Consider the following 14,613-nt stretch of genomic DNA (forward strand, 5'->3'; position numbering starts at 1 on the left):
CCTGCTAGGCCCTTTCCAAATCGCAATGGGATTGAAGTATCGGGTTTGACCTTTGGTGTGGTCGGGTGGCATGTGCAAATGAAATCACCACCGATTTTTTTTTTTTTTTAAGGTTGATCGGATACCTTACACGGTTGGGAGGATCCGTTCAGTTCTACAGAAAAATATTTTTTAGATTTTTCGACATTCGGTTTACGGAAAATAAATGAGTCAATGAAACATTTTCCTCTTATGGAAAAAAAAAACACATTCAACAGTAGGCCCCTCATCTTTCCTTCCTCATTTCTTTCACATTTCCTTTATTTTTAATTATTTTTATTTTTTAAATTGAGTTTTTTTTTCTCTCTTTTTATTTTTATTTTATTTTTCCTTCTTCATTTGCTCGTCCTCGGCTATGGCCAAGGGCCAGCGAAGACAAGCCTTGCCGGATCTAGGGAGGCAAGGCTCGAGCTCTCTTGCAGCTAGTCACTAGTGGTTGCCATGGTGGTGACCAGCAGAAGAGAGGAAAAGACAAAAGAGAAAAGAGAAAAAAATAGCATTTTACAGATAAGAAAAACAATAAAATAGAAATAAAATTTATTAAATGGAGTGCATACTGAAAAACAAAAAATATTTTCTAGGTCATTTTCGGGTTTTAGCCGAGTGCCAGTAAATATTATCATTTTCCTAGAAAATGGTTTTCTGGAAAAAAAATTTCAAAAACACCTCATTTTTTGCTAAACGAACGGAGCCTAAGGGCATATTTGTTTCACCAAAAGTGAAAGACTTGAAACATGTTTCCGTAAAAATTATAGCTCGTATCTCTTACAAAAGCAAACGAACGAATTTTTACTCGTCCACAAAAATAATTAAACATAAATTGTCGTCTAGTCTGCTTGTTTCAAGGAAAATAGATGATCTCGGAAAGCACTTTTTGAAAATCATCGCTTGTAAATAATTAGTCAATGCCGAACGTTTTCATTATCAACAGCAATTTATGTCTAAACATTTCATGCACGATGAAATATATTTTACTCATTCATTTTTATAAGCAATACAAGCGATTATTTTTTAAAAATCATTTTTCAAATCATTTGTCTTTTTGGCGAAGAGAACGGAATCTTACACAAGAATGTGACCGTGGAGCAGTGTGTGCCAGTTCAACACCAGAAGGACATGGCGGGTGGGGCTGAAGAAAACGAAGGTTGGACATTTGAACCGACCATTTTGGGAAGTTTTCCAGGTTCCAAAGTGTTAACAACTTATCCCTTTACCTAATTTGCTCGCTGCCCAGTGAAAATTACCATAAGAGACTTTCCCATGAAAACGGTTTCGTTAAAGGGATATTTTCCCAGAGAAACGTGTGTTTTTCCATATGACAGAAGAAAGAAACAGGCAAAATACCAACTCATGAGTTATCCACATCCCTAGTGAAAATCAGTGTGTGTTAATGGGTAGGCTTCATAAATAAAGAAGTACTGCTCTATTTTTTCCTTCACAGAAGTTCTCTTTGGTCTCTGTGGTAAGGCTGCCTTGCAACTTCCTGCATTGTTCATTTTGCGGTTTGTCGGTCGAAAAGAATGTTTAGCAATTAGGGAGAGATTTATCGTAGATTGATCCTCACCACTTGTGCGTGACTCGATAACCAGCTACGCGTTGATCATAGTTCTAGCCTCGCATGGAAGTCTTTAAGGCGCATATATGAATCTCCGGCTTATTTAGCTTTCTGAGAGACGAAACACGTCGAACCATGTACTTTACAAGTAGCTTCGGCGTTGATCTCTTCCGAACCATGACAGCCGTTTTGGTTAAAACCTCCTTCTGCTGTAATTATGGGTTGGGGAAACTTTGATTGCCTTGGAATTTAAATCTCTTCCTGATGTTTCGCTCTGACTTGAATGTCAAAACAGGATTCGGGAGTCCTAGAAATGGCAGCACTTCTCGTGGTGTTCGCGGCGTCGGTTTTGGTGGCGTCTCTCCTCAGCCAAATTCTCACTGCAGATGCACAGCCCGCCTTTGGCGTCTGCTATGGAATGTTGGGAGACAACCTGCCTCCCCCGGCCGAGGTTATACAGCTGTACAAGGATCACAACATCGGGACGATACGGCTTTATGATCCCAACCCCAAAGCACTCCTAGCTCTAGCAAACTCTGGCATCAGCGTGATCTTAGGAACGAAAAACGAAGACCTGCACAACTTGGCATCGAGCGTGGAAGCTGCCAAGTCGTGGATCGATGTTCATGTTATGCCCTACCAAGCTGTGAACATCAAGTACATAGCCGTAGGCAACGAGGTCATCCCCGGCGAATTGGCCCAGTGCGTGTTGCCCGCGATGCAGAATCTACAAAGCGCCCTCAGCGGCTCCAGTTTCTCATCTGTGGCACTGACCACTGCGGTCACGGGGACCGTCCTTGGAGCTTCTTACCCACCCTCAAGTGGTGCATTCACCGCCGATGCGAAGTGCTCATTGCCCGGCATCCTGCAGTTTCTGTCTGACAATCATGCCCCTTTGTTGATCAATGTGTTCCCTTACTTTGCCTATGCTGCCGATCCCACCAACATAAGATTGGACTATGCGCAGTTCACCGCGCCGGGACCAGTGGTTCACGATGGGGACTTAAGCTACTGGAACTTGCTCGATGCGATGGTGGATGCTTATTACGCAGCGATGGAGCGAGAGAATTTCCCTAACGTGGGCGTGGCAATCTCCGAGTCTGGTTGGCCTTCAGCTGGAAATGGAAATTTCACAACGCCGAAACTCGCGCTGACTTACAACAAAAACTTCATGAAGAAAATCGTAGAGGGGAAAGGGACGCCAAAGCGACCAGATAGCCACTTGCATGGTACCATATTCGCAATGTTCAACGAGGATCTAAAATTTCCTGGCGTCGAACAAAATTTCGGTCTCTTCTATCCTGATAAAACTCCAGTTTACCCCATTTTTTCGTAGCTCCAATAGACACAACTCATCTCCGGCGCCGTCTTTTGCCGTGTGCTGTGGACTGTTCCGGAGATATGATCTCATCATGTGTAACTTGGAAGCTGCAATGCGTATCAATAGACAGTTCAATAACCTGGTAAACTGGATCCCCTGTTATCTACGTCTGCATTCCAGAATCTTATATTTGCAGCTGAGGCTAAAGCACTAGGAAAAATTTTTTGCGAAAGAACCGTCTGTCTCCGTCTTCCGGTTAGCAAATTCAATCCCACCAAGTAAAAGCGAAACACAGCATCTTATTACACAACAGTAATAATCTGGACAAAAAACCTAGCCGTGGACTCATAGGAGCGACCGCAAATTCCGCTTCCCGCTTTCTAGGAAAGGGTAGTCTGTGTACCCCACAACAGGATCTGGGGTGTAGAAAGTCTTCCTAACATACTTGTTCAAAGGTGCATTCATCTTAAATCTCAAGACCAGATCAGGGTTGGCAATGAAAAGACGACCGAATGATACCAGATCTGCATCGCCGTCGGCTATGGCTTTCATGCCGAGCTCCCGCGTGAACCCTCCGCTGCAAATGAAAGTGCCCTGATAAGTCCTCCTCCAAGTCCTCATCAATTGGGCCTCCTCGTCCTCGCTCCCGAGTCGGCCGGATTCCGTTTGGCCATAAGCCACGTACCGTGGCTGAGTCACGTGGAGATAAGCCAGCCTCGAGTCAAGCTCCAGCTGAAGCTTGTTGAGCCTCTCGATGACGGCAAGGCCCAGCTTAGGGGGATCGGAGTCCACGGCATCGAGGTGATCGATTGCCGGCGATATCCTAACTCCGACTCGATCCGGACCGATGGCCATCGCCACAGCTTTGACAACCTGTATTATGAATTTGCATCTGTTTCCAATGGACCCGCCATATTCATCTGTCCGGTCATTGATCCCGTCCTTCAAGAATTGATCAATGAGGTAGCCATGCGCTCCATGTATCTCAATTCCATCGAATCCTGATTCATGTCAAGAATATCTAACTTTCAGACCTCGCGGGGACCGAGTTTTAGATTTCACGAAATCCGAATATTCGTCATGTCTTAGATTCTCAGCAAAAACATAAATAATTGCAGACATTCAACATTGAGAAACCTTCAAGTAATGGCAGAAAGGATAAACCACGCAATATGGCAAAAGTTAGAGAATCAGGGCACTATTCTTCACTCAATATGTCCCCCTTTGGATGATGCTTTTCCACCAAAAGACAAGACAAGAAAGCAAAAGCATTTGACGATGAAGCAACTGTAAAAACATCCATCATGTCTCACCAAAGCTTTCTCTATGAGGTCCCACCCTGCCAGTAGATTGAACACTTTCTCTATTCCAATTATGCCGGTTTCAGTTTTACCTGAACATGGGGTTTGGGAAGTATAAACTAAGTTCGATTTGAGCTGCAATTTCTTTATCGGAAAGCGCCGCAAATACTAAGCCTTCGGAGGCGGCAAAATCGTTAAAGGGAAACTCTTCTGCTGGAACTAATGAAGATAAGGCGGTCCGTGGACTAACCAGCTCGAATGGCGTTTATGGCAGCCCGGCGATAATGCTCAACCATGTCCTGTATCTCAGAGTGGTTCAGAGCCCTGGGTTTGGGATAAATGGCATGAGACACATCCGGCATCAGGATCCTCCACCTCTGAGTTATCGGCTTGTCTGTCGACGACAACGGGGCGGCTTCCCCGGGCTGATAAACTGATCAAATTCGATGAGTTCCAAAGCAGGAACTGGTCAGCACATCAAGAACACAAATATTCCATTTGCGAAAAAGGAAATCTTATGCAGACTTTCGTGGTCATAAATTGCAGCGCAATGATCACATTGAAATTTGCATTTTCCACGGGACCCGGTACGGCCTCCGCAGTTTCCTGATTATGTGACTAGTTCAGCACAGTTCACTCAGATGCAAAAAGCTGGCAAAGAAAAGGCTGCAAGAGCACAAAGAAACCAAAAACGGACGCAGAGAATCCAACATCACTGACGATCTCGTGTTCTCATCATTGACCAAAATTAAAGAGAGAACGGTGTACCGTGATGGGAGGCACGGCCGACGTGCCAAAGTTGACAGAAGATAACGCTGCCTTGGGCATGAACAGAATCCACCACCTTCTTCCATGCTCTCACTTGCTCTTCGTTGTAGATTCCAGGGACATGCGGGAACCTGCGTTCAAAAGCAGATCCACCAGTTCCAAATAAGATGGCGACAAAATCTAAAGATCAAGTGAAGAGAACTCCCCTCAACTATACGAAAGAGATCTCATAACATGACATTAACTAGCTCGAGTTATTGTCCGCTTTAGCCCGTCCTATCCCGAAAGGATGGATAACCTCCTGGGAACAAAATCGTAGCGCTCGGTACAGGGACAGACCAAAGCGGACAACACGTCATCTGAGTTAATCCAGGGTGTGGGTGTCGCGCAAAATCCCATTTCGAATCTTATAATCCACATACTTATGATTCGTTCTCTCGATTCGTTACATTCATCTCGACTTTATTTGGCACGAATACATTACCCATTCAGACAGCCGAGAACATATTTGCCAGACTTTTTTTCATGCCAACTTCTACTGCTGAACACTCCTCTCTGTAGAGAAGGAGATGCAAAGGACCATTTTGAAACCTTTCATGCTATTTGACATGATGATATGGTGTCACCGAGGGATTATCATCTTCCATTGTGGGTGAGACGTTTCACACACAGACGCCAAGAAAGACGAGGTTCATAGCGCGCCGACCATTGTGGTCAGTCCGTTGCGCCACGTCACCATTGTCACGTGATATAATCGGCACATAAAATGCTTTTTAAGATTAGGGGTTACAATTTCATTTACCGCGACACGACCATGCGATATACACGATAATGCGGCAAAATCTTAATGAGGACGTAAAGGGATGCTACAGTTTGCGCCTTATGTAGTACATAAATCATGCTCATTTAAGGCGCGTCAAATTTACTTTTTGATGGTTAGTTCTCATTTGCCTAATTGTTTGGGGGAGAGTTTATGTACTTCTTGCCGGAACAGACATAAGTTTTCCTCCGATCTAAACTTATTATTTTCAGCTCACGAAAAGCGTTTTTCATGCATTAACTAGTTTTTCGAAGTTTCAAATTCTTCCTTCAAAAAAATCGGACCATTAATCCAGATTTTGCAACTCATGCATTTAGATTTTTTTATTTTCGCACTTCAAAATCAATGTGGAAATGATGATATATAAATTCCCACTTAATTGTTCCGAATTTTTTCCGAAACATGAATAATATTGTAAGCAACAGAGTACTTTTTGCTCATTCTTAATTGTTCCCTATACTCCAACACAAATGGAAAATACCCTTTTGCTTGCCCCACCATGTAGAATATAATGCGAATTTCAAAAAAAAAAAATGAAAAAGTCGTATGCAAATTTAAAATATATATATATATATACATACCGCCGCAATATTTAGAGAAGCAATTGTAAAAAATCAATCCAGACATGCTGTAAGATTATATCTAATTTTATTTTGCCATGTGACGATAGCGGACTTAGCAATTCACCGAATTGAGAGTCAAAATGTTTTGGCTGCGCAAATAGATCGTGTTTTGAAAAGTCATTGATTCAATAACGAAAGTCACTAACCTATAGTACTAATTCACATTAAAAATCGCTAACACTGTCACAAGCGTATCGTAGCGTGATTCCACCGGGAACCGAACGCGGTTCATCACGACCGGTGATCATGTGGACTCCGAATGAACGCGGACCCCACGTGATCAGCGGACACGATTATTTCGGGTACGTGATCCGGGTCCGGGTCGGAAATTTCTCCCATACACGGGATCGACGGGGAATTCAAGTAAAAAGTTGGGGCTTGGGGGGAATATAATATCAGGGGGGTGGGGCCCCCGACCAATCACCGACGATCCTCCCACCCATGCAATTCCAGCCAAACTCCTTTTTTTACTCTCTTTGAAAAAAATGAAGAAAAAGCACGCGACGACCAGAACGGGAAATTACGGAACTGACCCAGCCGCAGTGTCGGAGATCATGGTCCCCTCGGAGATGAGGAACCCGCCGGGCGTCGACCTCTGCGAGTAGTACTCCGCCATCGCCGGCCGCGGGATCCCGCCCAGAGCCCTGCACCTCGTCATCGGCGCCAGCACGATCCTGCCAACCACCCAAAAAGTACTACCCACGTAAGACACGAACATAGCTTCCGGACTCGGATTCTCGGGCGGAAAGCGTTAATCGGGCGGAGCCGAGCCGCGCCCGAGCCCGAGCCCGAGGAAAGCGAGGGAGATCGGAGGAGTTGACTGACCGGTGAGAGAGGTCGAACTTGCTCATCTTGTACGGAGTGAAGAGGTCGGACTCCGCCATGTCTCTACTCACCATGGACGACACGGTTGCGGCGGTGGGCGGCGGTGGTCGAAGTTGAACGGCGAGCCGAATGCGAATCGGAGGGGTGGGGTTTTATAGATGCATCGGAGATGAGTGGAGAGGAGAGAGAGAGAGAGACGATGGTTCAATAATTGAGATGCTTTTGGACGGTCAAGATCTTATTTAAGGCGTAAAAGAATTGGACCGGTTAGAAAAAGGTCATTAGGATGTAATGATCTTCTTAAGCGCCACGACAATGGATGAACCCACGCTTCAAAATTGAATCCTTATTATTGATTAAAATCTAATCGATAGATATGGTTAATCTTCAAAATACAGAGTTGAATTTACATTTCAAAACTCGAATTCTTGCATTATTAAGTGCAATTTTTATGAAATCCTATTGAATTGTCGAGCCGAGGAGGGAGTTGAGTCGCGGTGGTCATTTCCCTTCGACCATTGTGTTTCCAGCATAAATTAAGCTTTTGTGATAGTTCGTTTTCGTCATTCCTCATCTTATACATTTTTTGGTATCTCCTTGACTGAGATTCTTAGTCAAAGCAGTTTGGAGCGACTTCTATATTCTTTTTTATTTTCTTTACTTTTTGTTATTTTTTGCAGTACTGGCACTTTGCGGAACACCGAGAAGGTAGAACTTTGTCAATATATTCAAATCTTGACGAGAGAAATCATTTATTTTTTCATTTTAAAAATATTAAAGAAAATACCATGAGGAGGAGGCTTGAGTACATTATGAGTGTCAAAATTTGTGTACGGAGTTCACTTTAGTATCAAAACAATCACTTAAGTGTCATTTTTTTTTTAAAAAAACTATAACTTTAGTGTCAAAACTTTCAAAACGATCACTTAAGTGCCAATTTTTTTTAAAAAAAATCTTACTTCGGTGTCAATTCCGACAAGTCACGTCGGCTCAAATCAGAGTGAGTGTTTTTCAAAAAAAGTAACACTTAAGTGATCTTTTTGAAGGTTTTGACACAAAAGTAAGCGTCATACACAAGTTTTGACACTTGTAGTGTACTTTAGCCGTGAGTAGGACCAAGAAGAAAATAAAATAAATTTTATATAAAAAAGACAAAAGAAGTATAAAAAAAAAAAGGAGGAGGAAAATTAGCGCAAACCGGGTTTAAGCCACGTGATATGAATTAAAGTGTATGACTTTTTTTTTTTCGAGAGTATCAAATGAGTAATTTAATGGGAACAAGTTAAGGAGAAAAAAGAAGAAGCAAAAAGCAAAAATTTAAAGATTTGGGGGCTCGTGAAACGTGTAAGGTGCACTGTACGAGGTTGTGGGGGCTCGTGGACAGATTGGAACGAATCCGAGACGGGTGGGCCCCGCCAACGCGGGCAGACCTTTCTCGTTTTAAAAATTGGATTTTCGCACATGCACTGCATGGGTCGAAGGTAGACATGTTTTTAGCGCTGTATGAAATGATTGCTGGCTGACCCATTGGCGGCCGGCAATGTTGTTTTTCTCGGGCTCCTTGATTCGCGCCCCCAAGGGGCCAAAGCCTCTTGATCGATGATGGGTCGGTTCAGCTCCGACCCTTGTGAACATCGAACGAAACGGCCCGATTGGAAATCCACCGACCCGAATTGGGGGGGGCGGAATTTTTTGGCTTCACTCTGTTGAATTGGTTATATTACCTTTTTTTTTCCTGCTTGGTATGGAGCTGATCACGGTCAACCCGGTCGGGCTGACGTTTGATTTTGCAGAAGAAATCACGCGATTCACCGTTCCAGCATCATAGATGTCCCCTTTGTTTTTAAAACTCGAGCTTGGATTGTGTTTGATGTCGAACAAGGGAAAGCATGTCGAGCTTCCACGGGGGTTGATTCGGTCCACGATCGCCGTGGGCGACTAATGCACTCCATGAGGATCCGATTCCGTTTAGTATCTTCTCTTATTGGTCTTATGGGAGTCGAGCGATCATGTGTTGGAGCCGAGAAGATTTAGACGAGACCGATTTTCGCACGCAGTGAAAAGCATCTCGAATCCGATCCAGAATTCTCTCCATAGATCGGATTTTCACCGACCCCGAAACGAGAACGTTCGGAAGAAAAGGAAGTCGTGATACGGAGGGGAAAAAAAAAAAAGTCTTGGTGTTAACCGCATGGTTTGGTCGACCGCTTGGTCATCTTTGCACCAACCCTTTCATATCCCCTTGCCCTTAAGTGAACCATCAAGGTTAGGTCGAAATCCATCGTATCAAAAGCTTTTTCACACCACCCCCACAATCTTTTCGGCTATCTTCCCACTGCGTACGTGGTCCAAAGTTAAACCTCTAAAGTGGGCTTAGCCACACTTTCAAATGTCTATTCTACCCACTAATCTCTTTTGCAGCCGCACATTTTCCAAACGCCTGAAGACTTTATGGGCATACATACCTACGATTAGACATGAGGCCTCGATGAGTAGGTCCGGCTTCGGACCCGAAAAAAATCTTAGCTCGATCACGGGCTGTCGCCCTCGATTGAAAATCGGATTCGGGCGGGTTTGACCTAAGAAGGAATGGCTTACTCATATTCACTTGATTTTACCATCCGTGCCTAGGAGGCCCAATTGGTTTTTTTTCCGTTTAATGCTTGTGTTTAATTCGTGACGTGGGGATTCAAATAGAAGCGGTAAAAGTCGAAATGCGTTGAGTAAAACTGCGACGAGGTGTGTAATGAACACATCAATCACTTTTTTCGGCCATCGACGAATCAAATACGTAAAATTAGAGCTGTCAAAATAGGTCACAAGTCCATATTTTAACCGATATGTGGTGAAGGGGGTTATACAAGGGCCATCTCAAATTCAAAATATAGGTCAATATGAATTTTAAAGGTAGAAGTTCATAACAGATGGGTTGTCAAACCCTCTTTCAACCCATCTAATAATCCACTTATTGGGTCGGGCTTGTAAGAGAACCCATTCTCCTTTTTCAGCCCTTAGTCTTCATCGTCTCCCTCCGGCCCCAACCAGGGATCCACCCACTCGCTAGAGCTCAAAGTCTCCTCCAATGTTGTGAACTTCCCGCCAAACCAGTCAGCCTTTGATGACTCCACCATTCCTTGACAATCGCCGCCCCACCCCCTGACGAGCGCGTCGAGGATCACCGCTCCTACCTCGAAGCCAGGGTGCGGTCCCTTGGCTAGCAATGGGTCGAGAGGCGGAATTTAACTTTAAACTTTTCAATTTTGTCAATTTAGTCTACAACGATTTGCTAATATAGTTCTCACAATTAATATTGGTTGAAAGTACTTGCGTGGATACCCAGTCGCATCGACCGTCCTTTAGCACGATCGAATGGTCTATTCGATCAGCATTGACATAGATAATTTTTGCTTTTTTTTAGATTGAATTTAATTTTTTTTTCCTTTTTTTTCTATTCTTTTTTCTTTTTTTCCACATCCACTTTACGGTAGGCGGTAGCCGGCAACCGTTTTTAGCCACATGGAAGGGTTGACGCCCTCGCCAAGATCCAAGTGAGGCGGGTGATGCCCTAGCCGACCATTGTCGTCGATTGGAAATTTAATGAACAAAAAAGAAAATAAAATAAAAGGAAAAAAAGATACAACTTTATAAAATTTTTCAAAAATTGTGAAAATTATCTACGTCGACGCTACCTATCAGCATGGGCTATGCCTCATAGGACGGTCGGTATTGATGGGGTATCCATGTAAGTATTTCTCGATCAAAACTAAGGCTAGGGGGATTGCACTGGCAAATAGTCAAAAGGTTAAGACAAAATGGGCAAAATTGAAAATTTTAAGATTGAATTGACCACCGTACAATAAATTTTGAATTTTTAGGGCAATTTTTTTCCAAAGCCAGTAAAATTTTTTGAAACTTATTCTCGAAAACTATGCGACTTTGGGATAACTCCTTATAACGCGATATCACATGCTAATGGAAGAAATTCAAACATATACTTCACATGAAAAATGAAAATGACTTGCATGGACGCACCTACCCATAAACTCTAACTCAACATGTATAGTTTACTTAGGCATGTTTGCTCGCACCTAAAATCTATGCACGCGGTAGGAGCGTCAAGAAAGAAGTGACGGAAGAGAACAGCGTGAAGATGAGGTGATAGTTCAGCATCCTAACTCGTAAGTACATGGACTTTCATACATTTTGCAATCAAGTACCTGAATTTTCTTTTTCGTTTCAATAGAATACCTCAACTTTCAAAATGTGACGAAAATGTAGTGCCTCCATTAAAAAAAAGTCGCCGCATTGCGTCTTCAATGCCGATGCCGCTCGTTTACTCAAGAAAAATGCTGACGTGGCTCGCTTATTTAGCAAAATAGCCCGACCTCCAGCGAAGTACGAGGGGAAATCGCCACTTTTGGGACATTGAGATCCTTCTTTGCCGAAACCTCCTCTAGATTTATTGAAACTCACCTAAAATTTTCATCCTCCTCCTCTCGCTCTCTCTCTCTCCCCCTCCGGCCGACCTCTAATGGAGATTGTGGCCGTGTGGCTTCCAGAACCTTAGATCTGGAAGTCACGACCTCTGTATCTGAGGTCGGAATCGTGCAGTGATGGTGACGGGCGACGGCGGTTGATGGCGACGACGGATGGTGGCGCTCACAATTTTCCAAGGAAGATATCGGACAAGAGACTAGTACAAAACACACACGCAACAATGTGGTCCATAGCTCTTTATCGTCTTTTGTCCCATACCTTAAAGAATCTTAATCAATTTTTTAACCTTCAATTATGGTGATCAGCCTACCTTTAGAGAGGCCCCATCTAAAAATGGTCCCTACAACTTTATTTTTAATTCATTTTTGCTTATCCTAACGACGATGGTCCCTATCCAATCCATGAATAGAAAGTAACTATTTATGTGTCTCATCATCATACTGCATTGACACCAAGCGACCCGGTCGGTGAAAAGAAAAAAGACTTAACAAGCGTGCTGGAAAATTGTCTCCTCTCTCTTTCTTTAAGAAACAAATGTGTTCGATAAATATCATGAAGGGACACTCGTATCGGACGGAATTTATAATCAGGTCATTGAATTTTGGCTTTTATTGTTCCGGACATTAAATCGCGAGCGATTACTATAATTGATTAGCAAGAATCCTATCCTTCTCCAACGAACTGTTAATATGGTGTCATAATCAATTTTCTTGGTATCTCATTAGTGTCACGTGTTTGTCACACCGATATGGTTGGATTTCAGAACGGCGCACGTCACTCATCAAAAGAAAAGAAAAATTAATCCGTTGGGTGATTGAAGTGAAAGTTTAATGGCCCGATCAATCACGGATTACCCTAAATATGTTACGGTTGTTGGGCACGTGACGACCAAAATAGACTTTTTGCGAATAGAATATACGAGTTAATCGCTTCTCGAGCAAGGTAGGGGTGGACTGATTAAGAAGTTCTTAACCTGGGGTCGATTTAATTTATCGGGATTAAATTATTTTATTACAAAAGGTAGGATCGATTTTTGTGGTCCTTCGAATCATGGTCGAACACGTGTGGCACCTTAGCTATCGAGTAGCAACCATGTTGCGCCATGTTAGCTTCATCATGAATCGGTGGTTTCTCGTGTTTTTTTATTATCTTTTTCACCTTACTCTGGTTTTTATCCTTAATCTTCGGTTATTGTCTGTTCTCTGCCAGTTAAAAAAGAGGTTTTTCTTTCTCCTTTACACTAAAAAGGAAAAAGATCCGTAAGGATTTGTATTCACGACTTTCTAACTCTCACACCTAAAAAGCAAAGATACTTTCGGAAAGCCTCTGTGTCTTGTCAATGTGTTCGACACTCTCCGACTCGCAACTTACATGCGGTCAACAGGTGTCAGACATTCGACAAGTGGTAGGCATTCCAAACAAGCGAGTCCAATATTCTGATAAGTCATTTCCACACGCATGAGGTCAATTTTAAATATTTTCAATAAATTATAGGCTAAAATATAAATTTATAAAAAAAATATGTACTTAAATCATATACCAAGCCATCCAAAAATTTTTACAACCAGCTAGCCCAAAAATACCTAAAGAAGAAACACAGGTGGTCAACGGGTGTCGGACATTCGACATGCTGATATTTTTTATATATAAATTTAATATATAACGCGTCCCAACGTGTCAAAGTGCTCTATTTTTTAAAAAATAATGTATTGACGTATCGGTGTTACTTGGGCGATCACCGCCATTAGATTGCTAGATGAAGGCACATTTTAATATTTAGTTACTCTATCATGGAAATTTATTAATTGGGGAGACAAATAAGACCTGAAATGTTTTGAACTCGGGATCTCCTCCTCTAATACCTTGTGATATTTTCGTAAGCCCGGTGCCGACGATTTTTAAAGTTTAAGCTGTTAAATGAACGCATGGCGTAATATTTAATTATCAGATCGGGGCATTTCTATTTTCTTTTTCTTGAAGATAAAAATAAAGGGAAAGTATATTATTCAAGACGAGGCGGGCGTGCCAACATTAAAATTGAGTTTACAGTATACATTGAGAACGTGTAAAAGATACAAAAAAAAAAGACCATTTAGTATTTTTCAATATCTCTTCTATTTGAAGGAATAAATCTTCCATAAGTGGTAATCGATTCATCGGTCAGAAATAGGGACGCCAAATTGGTTATGACGAAAGGGACAAGAAAGAAAGTTTAGCGCGGTCCAATTCCTATGAGTTGAGTTAATAGATTGGCTTTATGACTCAACGCCCTAAACATTAATTTATTGAAGTATAATTCTCCTTCAAACATTATGAAATTGGTATCATAATCTGTTTTCTATTCCTCAATTCTCGATAAATTTGTGAGAAATCCTAATACGTTTAATTTCCTTTGAAAGAAGAGTTCTCACGGCTTGAAATTGGGTCGTGGACCGAAAATGATTAACCGATGATTTTTTTTAATAAGTGATTATCATTCGCAAATTTAGTGATAAATGCCAAAGCGAGTTTATTGAATCGAGTGTCGACATAAATCCTGAGTTGAGTTTGTCTTTTTTCGTATCGCAACTTTTGTGTTTTGTGTAATCGAGTCCTATTCTTTTTCATAATTAAATCCCTCGGTTTATCCGATCTATCTAAACAAGTCATTCAATTTGTTTGACTTATGTGGTTCGATCCTCTTGTCGAATGCTATTAGCAACTTCGTTATTTTTGCTACATGAAATTGTCGATGTGGCATCCCGTGATCAAGTAGATTTACCACGCCAAATTAGTATTATTAAGAAAACTTGATAGAAAAAGGAGGTGGTCAGAGGGGAGGAGTGGATACCGCCTCTCCATCATTAGCGAGGGTTAGTTGGCCG

General features: G+C 42.3%; 1 protein-coding gene across 1 annotated transcript; it reads right to left on the bottom strand.

Moving 5' to 3' along the window:
• Positions 1 to 3,194: 3,194 nt before the first annotated feature.
• Positions 3,195 to 7,431, bottom strand: LOC115740704 (12-oxophytodienoate reductase 3). The gene is made up of 5 exons (XM_030674267.2): positions 7,253 to 7,431; positions 6,961 to 7,101; positions 4,985 to 5,115; positions 4,467 to 4,649; positions 3,195 to 3,916 (listed from the first exon to the last, which is right to left on the bottom strand). The coding sequence occupies exons 1-5, from the start codon at positions 7,324 to 7,326 to the stop codon at positions 3,261 to 3,263; spliced, it is 1,185 nt and encodes a 394-aa protein (XP_030530127.1). The 5' UTR covers positions 7,327 to 7,431; the 3' UTR covers positions 3,195 to 3,260.
• Between the last annotated feature and the right edge of the window lie 7,182 nt (positions 7,432 to 14,613).

The sequence above is a fragment of the Rhodamnia argentea genome, chromosome 4 (assembly GCF_020921035.1).
Source record: "Rhodamnia argentea isolate NSW1041297 chromosome 4, ASM2092103v1, whole genome shotgun sequence".
Taxonomy (NCBI): domain Eukaryota; kingdom Viridiplantae; phylum Streptophyta; class Magnoliopsida; order Myrtales; family Myrtaceae; genus Rhodamnia; species Rhodamnia argentea.

What these genes read in the sequence shown, in the direction of transcription:
- LOC115740704 (XM_030674267.2), bottom strand. Translation starts at nt 7,326, where the DNA reads ATGGTGAGTAGAGACATGGCGGAGTCCGACCTCTTCACTCCGTACAAG. An exon ending in AAGTTCGACCTCTCTCACCG is followed by an intron (nt 7,102 to 7,252) that starts GTCAGTCAACTC and finishes GGTGGTTGGCAG; the next exon opens with GATCGTGCTGGCGCCGATGA. An exon ending in CGGCCGTGCCTCCCATCACG is followed by an intron (nt 4,650 to 4,984) that starts GTACACCGTTCT and finishes GAATTTGATCAG; the next exon opens with TTTATCAGCCCGGGGAAGCC.